This window comes from Acyrthosiphon pisum, chromosome A2 (genome assembly GCF_005508785.2).
Source record: "Acyrthosiphon pisum isolate AL4f chromosome A2, pea_aphid_22Mar2018_4r6ur, whole genome shotgun sequence".
Taxonomy (NCBI): Eukaryota; Metazoa; Arthropoda; class Insecta; order Hemiptera; family Aphididae; genus Acyrthosiphon; species Acyrthosiphon pisum.
Genome location: NC_042495.1, coordinates 63292780 through 63307426, shown reverse-complemented (window position 1 = coordinate 63307426; position 14647 = coordinate 63292780). Strand labels below are relative to the sequence as shown.

Sequence of the window (14647 nt, the reverse complement as noted above, 5' to 3'; positions counted from 1 at the left end):
TGAATTTAGTTCTGGTTAACATAAACTATTATCCCTATCCACCACTGAATGTCTGAATAATATAAAAATTAGTGGCAAGCTATTTTACATAGTTGTTCATTAAAATATTTTACCATTTCTGTATTATGCTTTATAATTTGATTACACTTTTATATAATTTATATTCATTCATTTTGATTGATGGCAATTGTAAATACCTAATAGTATATTAATTATTAATTGTAATACCTACACGGCTACACTATCATAATATCATGCTATTGTTTTTCGCTTAACAATATGTACCTACGTTGTACAATAATATTATGTACAACTAAAGTTACATTAACATTAGTTGTAGACACACACTCTGTATTGTTATGTTGACTATGAGTCTTGCCAATATTGTTTTACAGTTATTCGAGATTTGTTTAAAACATAACAGAGACTGATCAGTGATCATAGAAAGCCGTAGTTGGTAGGTGTAGTAGGTAGGTTATAGTGTTATACTAAATAATCTAGAGGTAGGTAGGTACCATGCAGGTTGGTATGCATATGGTCAGTATACGCCGTCAACATTTTCAGTGCAGTTGTGTAAATGCTTCTAATATTTTTTTAGTATTAATTTTTATATTTAAAAATAAGAATTTATAATATTAATGTGATCACTTTTAAAATCATGAACCCGGATACAAGGTATATAATACTATATTTATAAATTAAAAACAGGTACACATAATACATATTATTATCCGAGTATCAATATAATATATTTCCAAATTTTAAGAATAGTTTAAACAATCGTTTTTTCTATAATGTATAAAAAACTATATATTTATATAATATACATAATATTATCATCTGAATTACTAAAAAACTCTCGTATGTTATAATATTTTAATTATTTACATATATATACATATAAAAAGTATAATCATTAATTATGAATACGGTTTTATAGTCACATAATATCAGATATTGTATTTTATCTAATTTACCGTTATATAAAAAATATGTATGTTTTTATAGATATATATATGTACCTCCATGCGATCAACAAAAATAATGAATAATATCTATTAACTTTACATGTAATTTAATCTGACTTCTATGTTATATCAACATAGACAATGACAATAATAGGTACGACCAAACGTATTTTTATCAAGATATTATTATTTTTTATTAAATCATATAATGACTACGTGCCTATAATTATTTTGAAAATATTGTTTTTTTTTATAATTTAAAATCTTCACAAAAAATATATTTTTTTAAATATATATATTTATAGAAACACAATTTTTTAAGTTTTTACTTTTTTGGATGATGAAATAAGTTTTTCATTTCATATTTCAGTTTAATTTGTGGAAATTAAGCCACTACTTAAACATGAATTTAATCTTTTATTGTTATGTTCTTTATACAATCTACTTAAAAATCTGTATGGCTTTTATTCAACAAAATTAAATTAAAATTAAAATAATATTTCTAAGCCCAATGTTTTTCTAAGAGTTTTGTAGTACAAAAATTGAATTTAAAACAAGTGAAGTTAATTAAAAGGGATAAGGTATATGTAATAAGTATTTAAAGTTTTGATGAACTCAGTAACCTAACCTGACCCAGAAAATATGAGTCTATTACTTTATATTATATCTAAGCTATAAATGCCTTGATACTTTAAATTTTTATTGAAGTAATGTAAAAAGTAAAAACCAAATAAAATTGTCTAGTTATTAAAGAATTAATATTAAGTGATATTAGTCATTAATATTTTTGTATAAATTATAATAGATAATATCTAATATATAATATTATTATATGTAACATAAAAATGTAAACAGTAATTTTATATACCTAGTGGGCCAGCCATCTCTAATATATATAGGTAGGTATTAAGATTACTCGTGACCTATTATAGGTACCTATATAATGTTATAGACGTTACACTGACATTTGCTGTCTCCGTCTTACAAATGCGTAACACAGATAATTGTACGCTCAATAGAACACGTTTAGCTCCGTTAGTTTAAAAATTAGAGTGAATTCACCTCTTATAAAAATTAAAGGTAAGATTATTATGTAGGAAATCTTGTGAGATTTTTATTATATTTTAATTTTAAAGCGAGTCATAAGTATTTTTAAATTGTAAATTATTTGTACATCTTATAATACTCATAACTCGCTTTAAAATTGAAATATAATAAAATCCCAGGATATTGCCTATATAATAATCTTACCTTAACATTTTACAAGAGGTCAATTCACTCTAATTTTTAAACTAACGGAGCTAAACGTGTTCTGCTAAGAGTACGATTTGCTATGCTATGTTACGCACTTGTATGACGGAGACAACAAAATATGTCTGTGTAACGTCCTCTTAAATTTAATATTTTAACAGTTGAGACTAAATATAACACAAATCTCCGAACAAAAAATAGGTCTAAAAATATAGTATGATGATAATTTAATAATTGTATGAATATAGTTTGGCATTGCCCCTTGAAGATTAGGTTAGATTAGGTACCTAGGTAGCTACCATATATAGGCATTATAATAGTGATTTTAGTATATATTTTGATTAGTTTACTCTATATATACTTCTTACTACAATGTATTATATAGAATGATTCATTTATTTCTCTTCAAATAAACGTTCTTATAAATGCAAGAAAAAAATATAAAATATTATGTACCAAGTAGGTACCTGAAGTACCTGAAAATTTAAATTAAACATTGAATATTGATGGCATAATAAATAATAGCAGGATATTACCTTTTTTTTTTCTGTTTTGAACCGAGATCGCCGCGGGATCTGTTTTCACATTAGCATGATATTATTACATATACAGTTTGACTTTAGCACAATATGGCCTGCTTAAAAATCTTTATATTCATTTTAAATTTTTATCTTTTTAAATAAATAAAATATCCATGCAAATCAATGAAATTTAACTTGAATTTTCTTTTTGAGAATATCCAAAATTCAATTATATCGAGCTCGTTAAATTTAATATGATGAGTGTGGGCGTTTTTAATTCAATACTACGTCGGTAACTCGGCTCATCATTCCCTGTCAGTTATTCGGATATCTTTAAACTTAAACACGACCACAGATAACTTATGTTCAGTAATCACCCCAGTTAGGTATATACAGCTTATACCAGATATTAATTATTTTATTAGTACTGTCTTTATTTTATTGTAAATATTTTTTTGTCATTTAGTATACCTACCTACCTCGCGACCTATTTGGACCTATCCCGCGATAGCAGATTTAGTGGCTATAAATGTATTACTTTGTTATTGAATATGTTTTTAAATATGTAATTAAATTAGGTATATTTAATTTAATTGATTATTACTAGGTACCTAGGTAATTGTCCTAATTATAGTCATTAATCACTATCAAATTCTTGGTCTTTACTCTTTGAGGTCCATGATTCTTCGAACGAAAAATATGATATAACTATATAAACATGGACTTCGGCACCATACTGTTCATCAAATTTAAAATTATCGATCATAATATTCATAAGAATATTATTCTGAATATTAAAATAAATAACGATGCTTAAAAAATACTGTCTGTATAATATGTAATATTTAATAATACATGGATCTGTTATGAATGTTATGATTGTTGTTTATTACGTGGTTCCAACATCTAAAATAAGTGGAGGGGCTGGGGCTAAGGTACCCAAAATCTTAACAAGCTCCCATTTTAATAATACACGATACATATACTTCAGTTAATTTGTATATAGTTAATACTAACTTTCTCCTATGCAGTGTTACACTCTGCTAATTAGTCTTTAAGATATCAGGGATTGAATAGCCCTCCCCAGAAATTTTTGTCCGCATTTACACCACTGATGTTACCTGTGGTTAATTATTGAGTCAATTACAATCATATAATTCTCACTAATACTCCAATAGTCCTTTGTCATTTGGATAATGATTTCCTATTACAAAAAATAAACCAAAATCGTGTGCCCAAGTAGAAAACTTTAGTGCTCCCTAAAATAAATTTAATAAAACGTTTTCATCATCAACCAGAGCTCTCATAATAGCACCCACCATTCATTTCCTGAAAAGGCCGACTAATGACTCCTATCTTAAACTTTTTTTTTAATCTTGGTTTTAGTATTATACGATTTAAGAGTAACTATTAATCGTCATGCAATAAAATATTTTATAAAAATATTTAAGAAAAATTAAAATGTAAACGCAATTATAAGATAATTTGTAATAAATAATTTCTATTGTGAAATATTAGTTTTCGGTAAAGAAGGTTTACAAGTATTCATGGCGATTAAATGCATTTTTCGTATAATTTGACTATTGTAAAGTAAAATATTTAAGTACAATAATAGTTAAATGCCAACACCGAAACATTAACATAATTTATACATAACCTTAGGTACTATTCGTGATTGTAACTTTCATTTTCTTCATTTCCATGAAGTCTATATTATGACTATAATATAATGCCTATTATATTCTACATAATTAAATAGAAAATAGTTGTTTGCATGTCAACTTTAACTGTGTTGACTAAACAGTTTCTCTGACAGTTGTAATATAATAAATAATAATATAGGTAGGTACCAGCTAGCTATTATATACATTACGATTGTTTGAGATTCGTTCCAACTTCCAAGTTTACATTCTAACTTCTAAGCATGAAATTATGAATCAAGGACTTGAAGAGTATAGTCCACTATATTAAAATAATATTCAGTAGATAATATTATTATACTTGTAGAAATATTTGTGTTTCAACATTATTAAAGTTCTTATTGATACAAAATGCACACCTATAATGGCTAATACTTATAAGCAACCTAACGAGTTTGTAACGGCATATTATAATTATTATGCATTACTATTTAATACTTTGAATTACGGGTTGTTATAGGTATATTTCTAACACAACCGGTTTGTCTAAGCTTTCTAATAGAATAGTTTTTAATATGAACCCATCGAAGTACAACAAACGACAAGTGTTGTTCACGTCTTGCGAATGACGTGCTAAATTTAAGACTCGCCCCACATTGACCTTAACACCTATCATATATATATTGTATACAAAAACACAATCTGCATGATAATCATTTTTCTACGAACAAAATTAAATTTCTAAAATAATATATACGTAGGTACCATTTCAATCTTTGCATCTTATTATTAATGATTTAAAATTATAATTTATCATAATATGAACTATGGTGAAACAGCTAACATTTTGGGATTAACCTTTGAGAAGTAGTAGGTATAGCCATATAGGTATAATAATTAATAGGTAAGTAATTTTAAGAATAGTGAATACTATAGTCGCAATTTAAGTTTTTAAGTACCAAATTAACAATGTTTTCTAATTTTCTTATAAGCTATTCAATTAGTAATGTATGATAAATGATAAATCATTGAGGACTTTAGGCTACTGTATACCAATTAATAGGTTTGTGAATTAAATATAGTGATGATTGATGACGCAGCCTATGGCATATATCACTTATATGTTATGTATTAAATATCTTGGGCTTACCTTAGATAAATGCCTAACCTGGAGCCCACACATACAACTTAAGCGTAGAACTGTTAACTCTAGACTTCACCTCCTAAGACCATTCTTGAGTTCCAAACTCTCACTATCCAATAAACGTACTATGTCAATAACTTGACCAGTTTGTACATACGGTATTCAGTTATGGAGTTCTACAAAGCCATCCAAGCGTTTCAATCCATATGCTTACGACTATGTAACGTATTCTTCTTGGTATTTCACAAACAATAATCTTCACAAAGACCAAATATTCCTACACTTAATCAATTAACAAAATTATATTAATTTAAATTTCATAATAAATTAAACTCTCACAGTAACCTATTTATCAAACAACTATCCTTCATCTTACTTGCCGGTAATTTACGTAAGAGGCTCAAAAGACAGTGGCCTACTCAAAAATAAAAAATAAAACAATAGGTAATACCTAAAAAGTACCTGGTTGGGTGACACTGCTGAGTGCCTGCCCATAAACGCTACTTCCCGTTTATAACCTTGTATCGAATTTATCCATTGTACTAATTGTATTTTATAGAATACAGTAAATAAAATGTTTAATAAATAAAAATAAAATATGTTATGTATAATACTATATTAATATATATATCACATTTATAAAATTGAATAATAAGCATTTAAATTATTTTATACAAGGCCGTATCCAGAAATGTTTTTCGGGGGGTTCCAAAACATGCATATTGTTATTTTATTAAATTTAGGTTTTGATATTTGGTTAAAAATAATTCATATTGAAGAAATTTCGGAAGGGGGGTCCAGATAGTCTGGACTTTTATCTAAAGTAAAAAATATAATATATTTGTAATAATATATAAACATCCATAATATTGTGCTTTTAATTCCACATACATCCAAAATGTAGGTACGGTATAACTACAGTTAATTCCATTCCCATTTCCTATGTATGATTTTAAAGATAAGATAAAGGTTCGAAGTCTTACGGTACAACTTCTTAAAGATGTGAGGTAAAAATATTGATTATCGAGTAGAGATTAATTATTAAATTTAATAGATACCTATAATTTGCATTTATACTCACGATTGAAAATAATGTGTATGGTGTACCATTATGTGCACATTATAGGTACACTTTATAGTGATTATTCAAGAGAAAGTATAGAACTCTGAACTTCTATTCCCAAGTCCATACAAACTATAAAGTAGGTACCTACTATATCTATATGAAAGTGGCACATATAATATTATTGTCATATATTACATGTATTTTTTCATAAATATGAAGATAAAGTTACACGATTTAATAACATCATTTATTTTGTAATTATTATTTATTAGGTATACCTATTGCTATTTATACTACTAATATAATTTATAATATATATTTCGTATGACATATATATTATATATTAATGAGTTACAATGTTTATTTTTTTTTTTAGAGAGAGAACCGAACCAGTATTAACAAGTGATTTGCCAAACGATCATTCTGCTGTATCCGTTAACTGCCGTAATGCTCCAATTAAAGAACCTACAAATCAGAATAACAATAATAATAACGACATTAATGTATTCAGAACTAAATCGAAGAAAACATTCAAAAATGCTTTACCACAGGTAGAGTTATTGGTTTTAAGAGTTTACTAAACCCATTGGCCATATATAAACAAATTAAATGTCTATAATATAATATATCAATATATGTAATTACTAATTATATATTTCTATAGGTACCTAATTAATTTAGGGCTCGGAAGTTGATGAAACAATAAAAAATGACCTAAAAAAAATGCAATTAAGACATTGTCCTTAAAAAATGACCTAAAAAATTGCAAATATTAGTTTTTAACTAATAAAAAAACATTTTTTTTTAAATATTTTACGCTATTTTACTATAAAATTCTGTATAAATTTATCAAAGCTTCGAATTGCTTAAAATATGACAAAAATGTCCTTAAAAATGAAATAAAATAATAAAATGTGGTATAATAATATTCAGTACAAGACGACAACGACAAATGTAATCGGTGAGATAAAATCAGATAGGTACTAACCACGGTTATTTACATAATATATATATGTAAATAACCGTGGTACTAACTTAGTCTGTGGTAATTTCCAAGTTTTAAGTCATCGGCATAATGGTCGACAAGAAATGATAAGAAGTGAACTAGTGTGAAATCAGTAAAAATGACCTAAAAATGACTTAAAAAGTAAAAAAAGCAAAATAAAAATTAGTTATTTAGATTCACATGCTAATGAAACACATTTGTGGCCGGGAGAGCATCGTCTAAAAAGTTCTAAAAAAAAATGCAAAATGCATCAACTTCCGAGCCCTACTAATTATATATCAATGATTCAATTTTTAATTAATCAAATATTACTATTTAGTAGGTATTTAATATTATATTTTATAGATGAATTCTTGTTAAGAAATTCAGAGCATACCTAATACCTATATATTATAATATAAAATATTATTATAATTTAAACAAATTCATTTTTGTAATAATTAATAATAGTTATAACTTATAAAAATAATACAAAATATATTATAGTGACTGGATTAATATTATAATATTTAGATTTTTTTTTGTATATTATAAAATATGTTCATAAAACATTTCTTGCTTTGGAAAAAAGCTTGACAGTTTAATAAAAGATTCCTCATAAGTTGTTCTTAGTGCTTCTAAAAGTAAAATTTTGAGTAGTCACTTAATTTTTTTATGAGCATTTTAAATTCAGAATTATTGCGAAATTGGTTGGAATTTATTATACACAGTCAAATTTTCAAAATATTACAACCAATTTTAAGCTGTTTATAGATGTTTGATTTTTTTTTATCAATGTCTATAAATAAATAATATACATTTTTTATAAGCGTTTTCAAATGTTGACAATTCGTTTTTTGTATTTTAGTATTTATAAAATGTTCAATTTTAATATCTTTTAATAAAGTTGAACATCAATATCATTAAATATTAAATACAAAATGTATCAAATTTAATACACACATTATTACATTGTACTACTCAATAGGTAACGATTAACCGTGGTAGGTACATTCGCGTTTACTATAATATATACAGCAGAGTGATTTTCCAGTTTTTTTAATATTAATATCCATTTTAAATAATTTTAAACTGCAGTAATAAAATAAACTCGATTCAAATTATTATTAGATATTATGATGGAAGTTGAAGGTCATAGGGCTCATCCTGTATTTAAATAATACAATAGAATCACGATATTGAAGATGCATTTTCCGGAATTTTTACCATGTAAGACCTTGAAAATTATAATTATTGTTAAATGAAATATTACCTACCTATATAATATAACTATGAGTACCTAGTAGTATAAAATTGTTTATAATAAAAGTGAATATAGGTAAATAAACAACGTAATATTATAATCATTACTTTAAATTCGTGTAAATAACTATTAACCTATAGTTACCTATATACATATATCTTATATATATAAAAATCTCGTGTCACGTCTATGTCCGGGATAAACTCCGAAACTACTGGACAGATCTTGATGAAATTTTTACAATGTGTGCAATTTGACCGAACTTAAAAGATAGGCTGATTTAAAAAGGGAGAAGACCAACCCCGAGAGGTGTTAAAACGGGAATTTTGAGATTTGAATTCAATGATTTAATATCATTGTATAAGAAAAACGATTCTGAGCGGAGACGGTTTGTCAGTCTGGATATTTTATATTTTGTTATTATTTATTTTATCATGTAAGTTGAATTAATATTAAAATATTATAATTTTTTATTCGTTTCTATGGTGATAAACAAAACGTTGGAAATTAAAATCCCATTTTTAGCGTTTTTTCGTAATTTTTCGGTGGTTTTTGCCGTGGCATTAAATAACTATTGAGAAAATCGAAAAATTACCTCTCTAAAATACCATCTTGATCCAATTTTCTAAAAGATAAGGTACTATATGTTGAAATCGAAGCACTCCTTCTGGTAGAAATTTTGTATACAGGATATAAAAAAAATAAACACTATTGTAAAACCAATAGCTTCCTCGTTTCGCTCTGCAGAATCTAAAATGTGAAATGAAAATCTCTGTACAGGCTAAACTCTGGAACTACTTATCAGATCTTCATGATTTTATTTTTAAACGAAAGAGTATTTCACGGGATCAGCTAGTATATTATATTAATTACCTATTTACTTTTAACAATAAAAGAGAGGTGGATATAGGTAAACATTTCAGCGAGGGAGGGGTTGAAAAATAATAAATTATTTATTAGTAATACATTAACATTTTGTAGGTCAAATAATTTATTTTTTGTTCCTGACCTACTCATTGTTCCGCAATATTTGTTAGGGGTGGATGAATTTTTTACCCCCTCCCCCTGCAATCGTTCCTGATAAAACAGTATGAGCAAGTTTTGGAGATTAACTGAGGTTAAACCTCACCTGCACCTCGGTTTGAACGCTAATATTCGTTTTCCAAAGTATTTATGTAATTTTATGATTAATGACTTATTAATGTAAAAGTGATAGAAAGTATCATAATAACTTGAGTTTCCTGACTTCAAAAATGACATTTCTTTTGCATGATCTGCGTGTCCAGTTGTCCAATCGTATTCCAATCTGTATATTGTATAATTATACCAATGTAAGACGTACCTATATATATTATTAAAGCAATAAATATATATAAATATATAAAGAAAATAATATTATAATATAATAGTCAAATAAATATCAATATACATTGTAGTATCTACCTAAATACTTATTAAATAGTGTATAAATAATAAAAAAAATATAATTATCTATTTTTCATGAAATCATGCATGTAAAAATTATTTAAGTAATTTTAAAGATATGACAAAGGACATTATTTTATATAAATTTATTTGAATCTGGTATGTGACCTATCATAATGAACATTATGCTAGTAAAATTTTTAAAATTTTAACAAAAACGATAACATGTAGATGTAATATAAGCAGATAAGTAGAATAATTAACCCATAATAATAAAAATGTAGAATTAAGTGAGTAATAAGCGCTCGAGTTAAAATTAAAAAAGTAAGAAAGTAGATAACCATTCTGCTGTACTGTATATAGGCGTCGAGTGTACCTACTTAATTTGAGTAGGTCACTGTAATGGATATTATGCTAAATTTGAATTCATTGATAAAACATTACAAACGAAAAATGATTCAGAGCGAAAACGGTCTATCAGCCAATATTTTTAAGAATATTTTATTAAATATTTATAATTTATATAAATGGTTATTAGTTTTAAAATTGTTATTAGCGTAATACAGTAAGGTTGAACACATTTTCAGTTCAAATACTGAAAATTTAAAAAAACAAGATTCAGGGCTTGCAAGCGTTATAATAACGTTATATTTGACAAAAAAACGATTGAAATTTATAAACACAATTATAACGGAAAACGATAATAAAAAATAATTAAATACCCCAAAACAAAACATAACTATTAAAAAAATATATTATATAGGTATCATTAAACAAAACAACGCAAAACGTAATTTATAAAATATCATTAGGTAAACGAAAAATAAGGCCATTACCTACCCGAATCAGTTAAATAACCATTTTAAATAAAGATAAACGCAAAACTTGTATAACATTTTAATTCTGAATAACGATAAACGCAAAACTTGGATAACGTTTTAATTGTAAATAACTTAAAACAGAATTTTTTTTCAAATGCAAGCCCTGCTATAGGATCGCATTTTCGGTTGATACATTCTGGTATCGGCTATATCTATATCAGCTGTCGATTAAGCATAATAAAGAATATTTTTTATTTTTTTGAAATGCATAAATTATTTACATTAACTATTTTATTATTTTATTTATTATTTATTGGAGGAAAACGGTATCTCGTTTTTGGAGGAAAATGGCTACGGCCCCCGGGGAGGTGCTCAAACGGGGATTTTGAAATTTACGGTGGACATTTTTGTTTATAAATGGTTGCTATATTGGTTATAGGATAAATAATAAAATTAGTAGAAATTAGTAGGTATTTATTACTGTATTGGTTCCCATTGGTTAATCGGGCAGATTAAGTGCAAGCATGCATCAAATCGAATTTTCACACATTGCTTACTTGATAAACGGTCGCACATTGTCCGCACATTGTCTACTGGGGAAGCTGAGTTCCACCCAAAAGGAGTTGAACCATCACAATTTTTTTTTAAAGTTGTAATTTATTACAAGTGACAAATTGTATGGGACCAGCTATAGTATTATATAACAGGCATGTTTACAGTGGAGGTATTTGGGGGTTCAGCTGGTGGGAGGAGTTGTTTTCATGTAGGTACACGAATTCACATAAGAATAACCACGCATCATTTTTAAACCAATATACCTACGCCCTAAACATAGCTCTACTCAGAATCTAAAAATAATAACTAATGGTCAGATATTAATTATTATTACTGTAACATTTATATCTAAATATAAACTATAAGGTTAAACGAGTAATTTTAAATAAAATACATTTTTTTTTATCGGATATTAAATTTATAATTTATATGTATAGGTATCATAAACATATTGGCTCAAAAATATTTCTGTTAACATAGCAAGAGTACAAGACCTTTTAAAATAAGTCGCATTCTATAGCTTATAAGCAAATTTAAATGTAACAGGTAGCTTAAGAATGTTTGAACACCTACAAATAAGTTTTTTTTTGTATTTAGATATTGGCTGTATCAGCTAAGAACTGTTTGCTCTTAACATATGGAATGACGTTAGGACTACCAACAATAGCTATTCCAGCATTGTACTCTAATTCAGTATCAAATATCACTAGTGTAAGACACGACGATTTGCTCCAATTGAACAAAGAACAAATATCATGGTTCAGTTAGTAGAGACTGTTATTACTTATATACCTATGTATATATTAGTACGTTTAAGCTCTTGAAATATATATGTCTTAATACAATTTTTGTTAAAATGTTTCTAGGCAGCATAAATTTAATATGTGTTCCACTCGGATGTATGATATCTGGAACTATCACTCAACCTTTTGGACGAAAACCTAGCATGATTGCGCTTACTTTGCCATTCATTTTAGCTTGGTTGTTATTTCATTATGCTTCGACAGTAACTCAGCTCTACTTAGCTTTAGCGCTGTGTGGACTTTGTGGTGGTTTGCTAGAAGCTCCAGTCAGTATACAATAATCAATAATTTAGAATAATGTAAATTATCTATAATAATATAACTAATTAATTGCTAGGTGTTGACCTACGTTGCTGAAATTACTGAACCTCATATTCGAGGTGTGCTTGCTGCTCTGTCATCGACTACAGTCATACTTGGATCTATATCACAATTTATCTTAGGAAACTTTTTTCACTGGAGAAAAATTGTACTTTTCAATACTATTGTACCCGTAGTGGCGTTTATTTCATTATTATTGATACCAGAAAGTCCACATTGGCTTATAAGTAAAATAATACAACAAATTACTAAATTTGGATAAATAGCTACAAAAAAAAAAAAAATGATTTTAAAATTGTACCTACCTATATTTTTTTTTTCGATTGAATTGGATTTAGATTTTAGATTCTGAGCGGAGCAAGGAAGCTATTATTTTTGCAATGGTGTTTATTTTTTTTTATATCCTGTATACAAAATTTCTACCAGAAATAGTGTTTCGATTTCAACATAATATAGTACCTTATCTTTTAGCAAATTGGATCAAGATGGTACTTTAGAGAGGTCATTTTCCGATTTTCCCAATAGTTATTTAATGCCACGGCAAAAACCACCGAAAAATTACGAAAAAACGCTAAAAATGGGGTTTTAATTTCCAACGTTTTGTTTATCACCATAGAAACGAATAAAAAATTATAATATTTTAATATTAATTCAACTTACATGATAAAATAAATAATAACAATATAAAATATACAGACTGACAAACTGTCTCCGCTCAGAAACGTTTTTCTTATACAATGATATTATATCATTGAATTCAAGTCTAATACAATCATTATACAATGACCCACTTGTAATCTACTGTACAGCAGAGCGACATCCACTTACTTACTTTTTATACTTTAGATACATTATTAGAAATATTCATTATTTTAATTACATATATTTTATTTATTCCATTTAGCCAAAGGTCGTATCGCCGAAGCCGAAAAGTCTCTATGTTGGCTTCGTGGTTGGGTTCAACCAGATGCAGTACAATATGAACTATCAATGTTAAGTAAATCAATAGCATTAAATGAAGAGAAAGTAAGAATGAAAAAAAACAAAAAATTTTATACATTTTATACGAGACGAACATTTTTACTACCTTACTTCATAATAACAGCTAGTTTCTTTTTTGGAAGCTTTGGTGGGACGAGTACATTGCAAGTCTATGCAGTAAGTTTCAATAATACATAATAAATAAATTGTATAATATATTAAAATATTGAATTAAAATTTACCTATAACTAATTTATGTAATATATTATATTCTTAACAATAATGGTTGTGTACAAAACAGGTTCAAATTTTTGAAACGTTGGGGTCTCCGATCAACGGTTATACATCTACATTAGTTCTCGGAATTTTACAATTGATGGGAGGCATTCTAGGTCTATTATTAATTCACTGGACTGGTAAACGTCCTTTAGCAATTGTTTCCACGCTGGGATCTTCTTTGTGTTTTTTCGTTGTGTCAGCATACGTATTCATAAAACAATACAATGAGGAAATAATTATTAACGTTACTTGGATACCGTTAGTGTTTTTGAACACCGCTGCTTTTATGACACATATTTCTATTAGACTATTACCATGGATGTTAATCGGAGAGGTAATTAAACTCGATTATATTATTACAAATATAGTAGAGATTTAAAAAGATAAAACATAGTGATACAACTTAAGAGGACGCTACACCCACGTGTGTTGTCTCCGTCTTACAAATGTACAACTTAGCAAAAACTGTTTTGCACGGGAAAGAACCGAGAAGGCTACAAACATAACTAAGAAACTAGATTTTTATCACATAAAAAGGAGAACTTTGGCTGTGCAACGTCGTTTTTATTTTTTTGATATCATTTATATGAAAAAAGTTCTTACTGTTTCTAAATCATTATTGT

General features: G+C 27.0%; 1 protein-coding gene across 1 annotated transcript in view; it reads left to right on the top strand.

The window, feature by feature from the left end:
* The first annotated feature begins 518 nt into the window (after positions 1-518).
* The window catches only part of LOC100164193 (facilitated trehalose transporter Tret1), a 14774-nt gene continuing 645 nt past the window's right edge, over positions 519-14647 (top strand). Inside the window, exons 1-7 of the mRNA XM_001945200.5 lie at positions 519-675; positions 6967-7141; positions 12238-12403; positions 12507-12709; positions 12781-12991; positions 13669-13922; positions 14047-14358. Coding sequence (XP_001945235.1) covers positions 659-675; positions 6967-7141; positions 12238-12403; positions 12507-12709; positions 12781-12991; positions 13669-13922; positions 14047-14358 — 1338 coding nt within the window. The 5' untranslated portion in view covers positions 519-658. The remainder of the gene's footprint in view (positions 676-6966; positions 7142-12237; positions 12404-12506; positions 12710-12780; positions 12992-13668; positions 13923-14046; positions 14359-14647) is intronic.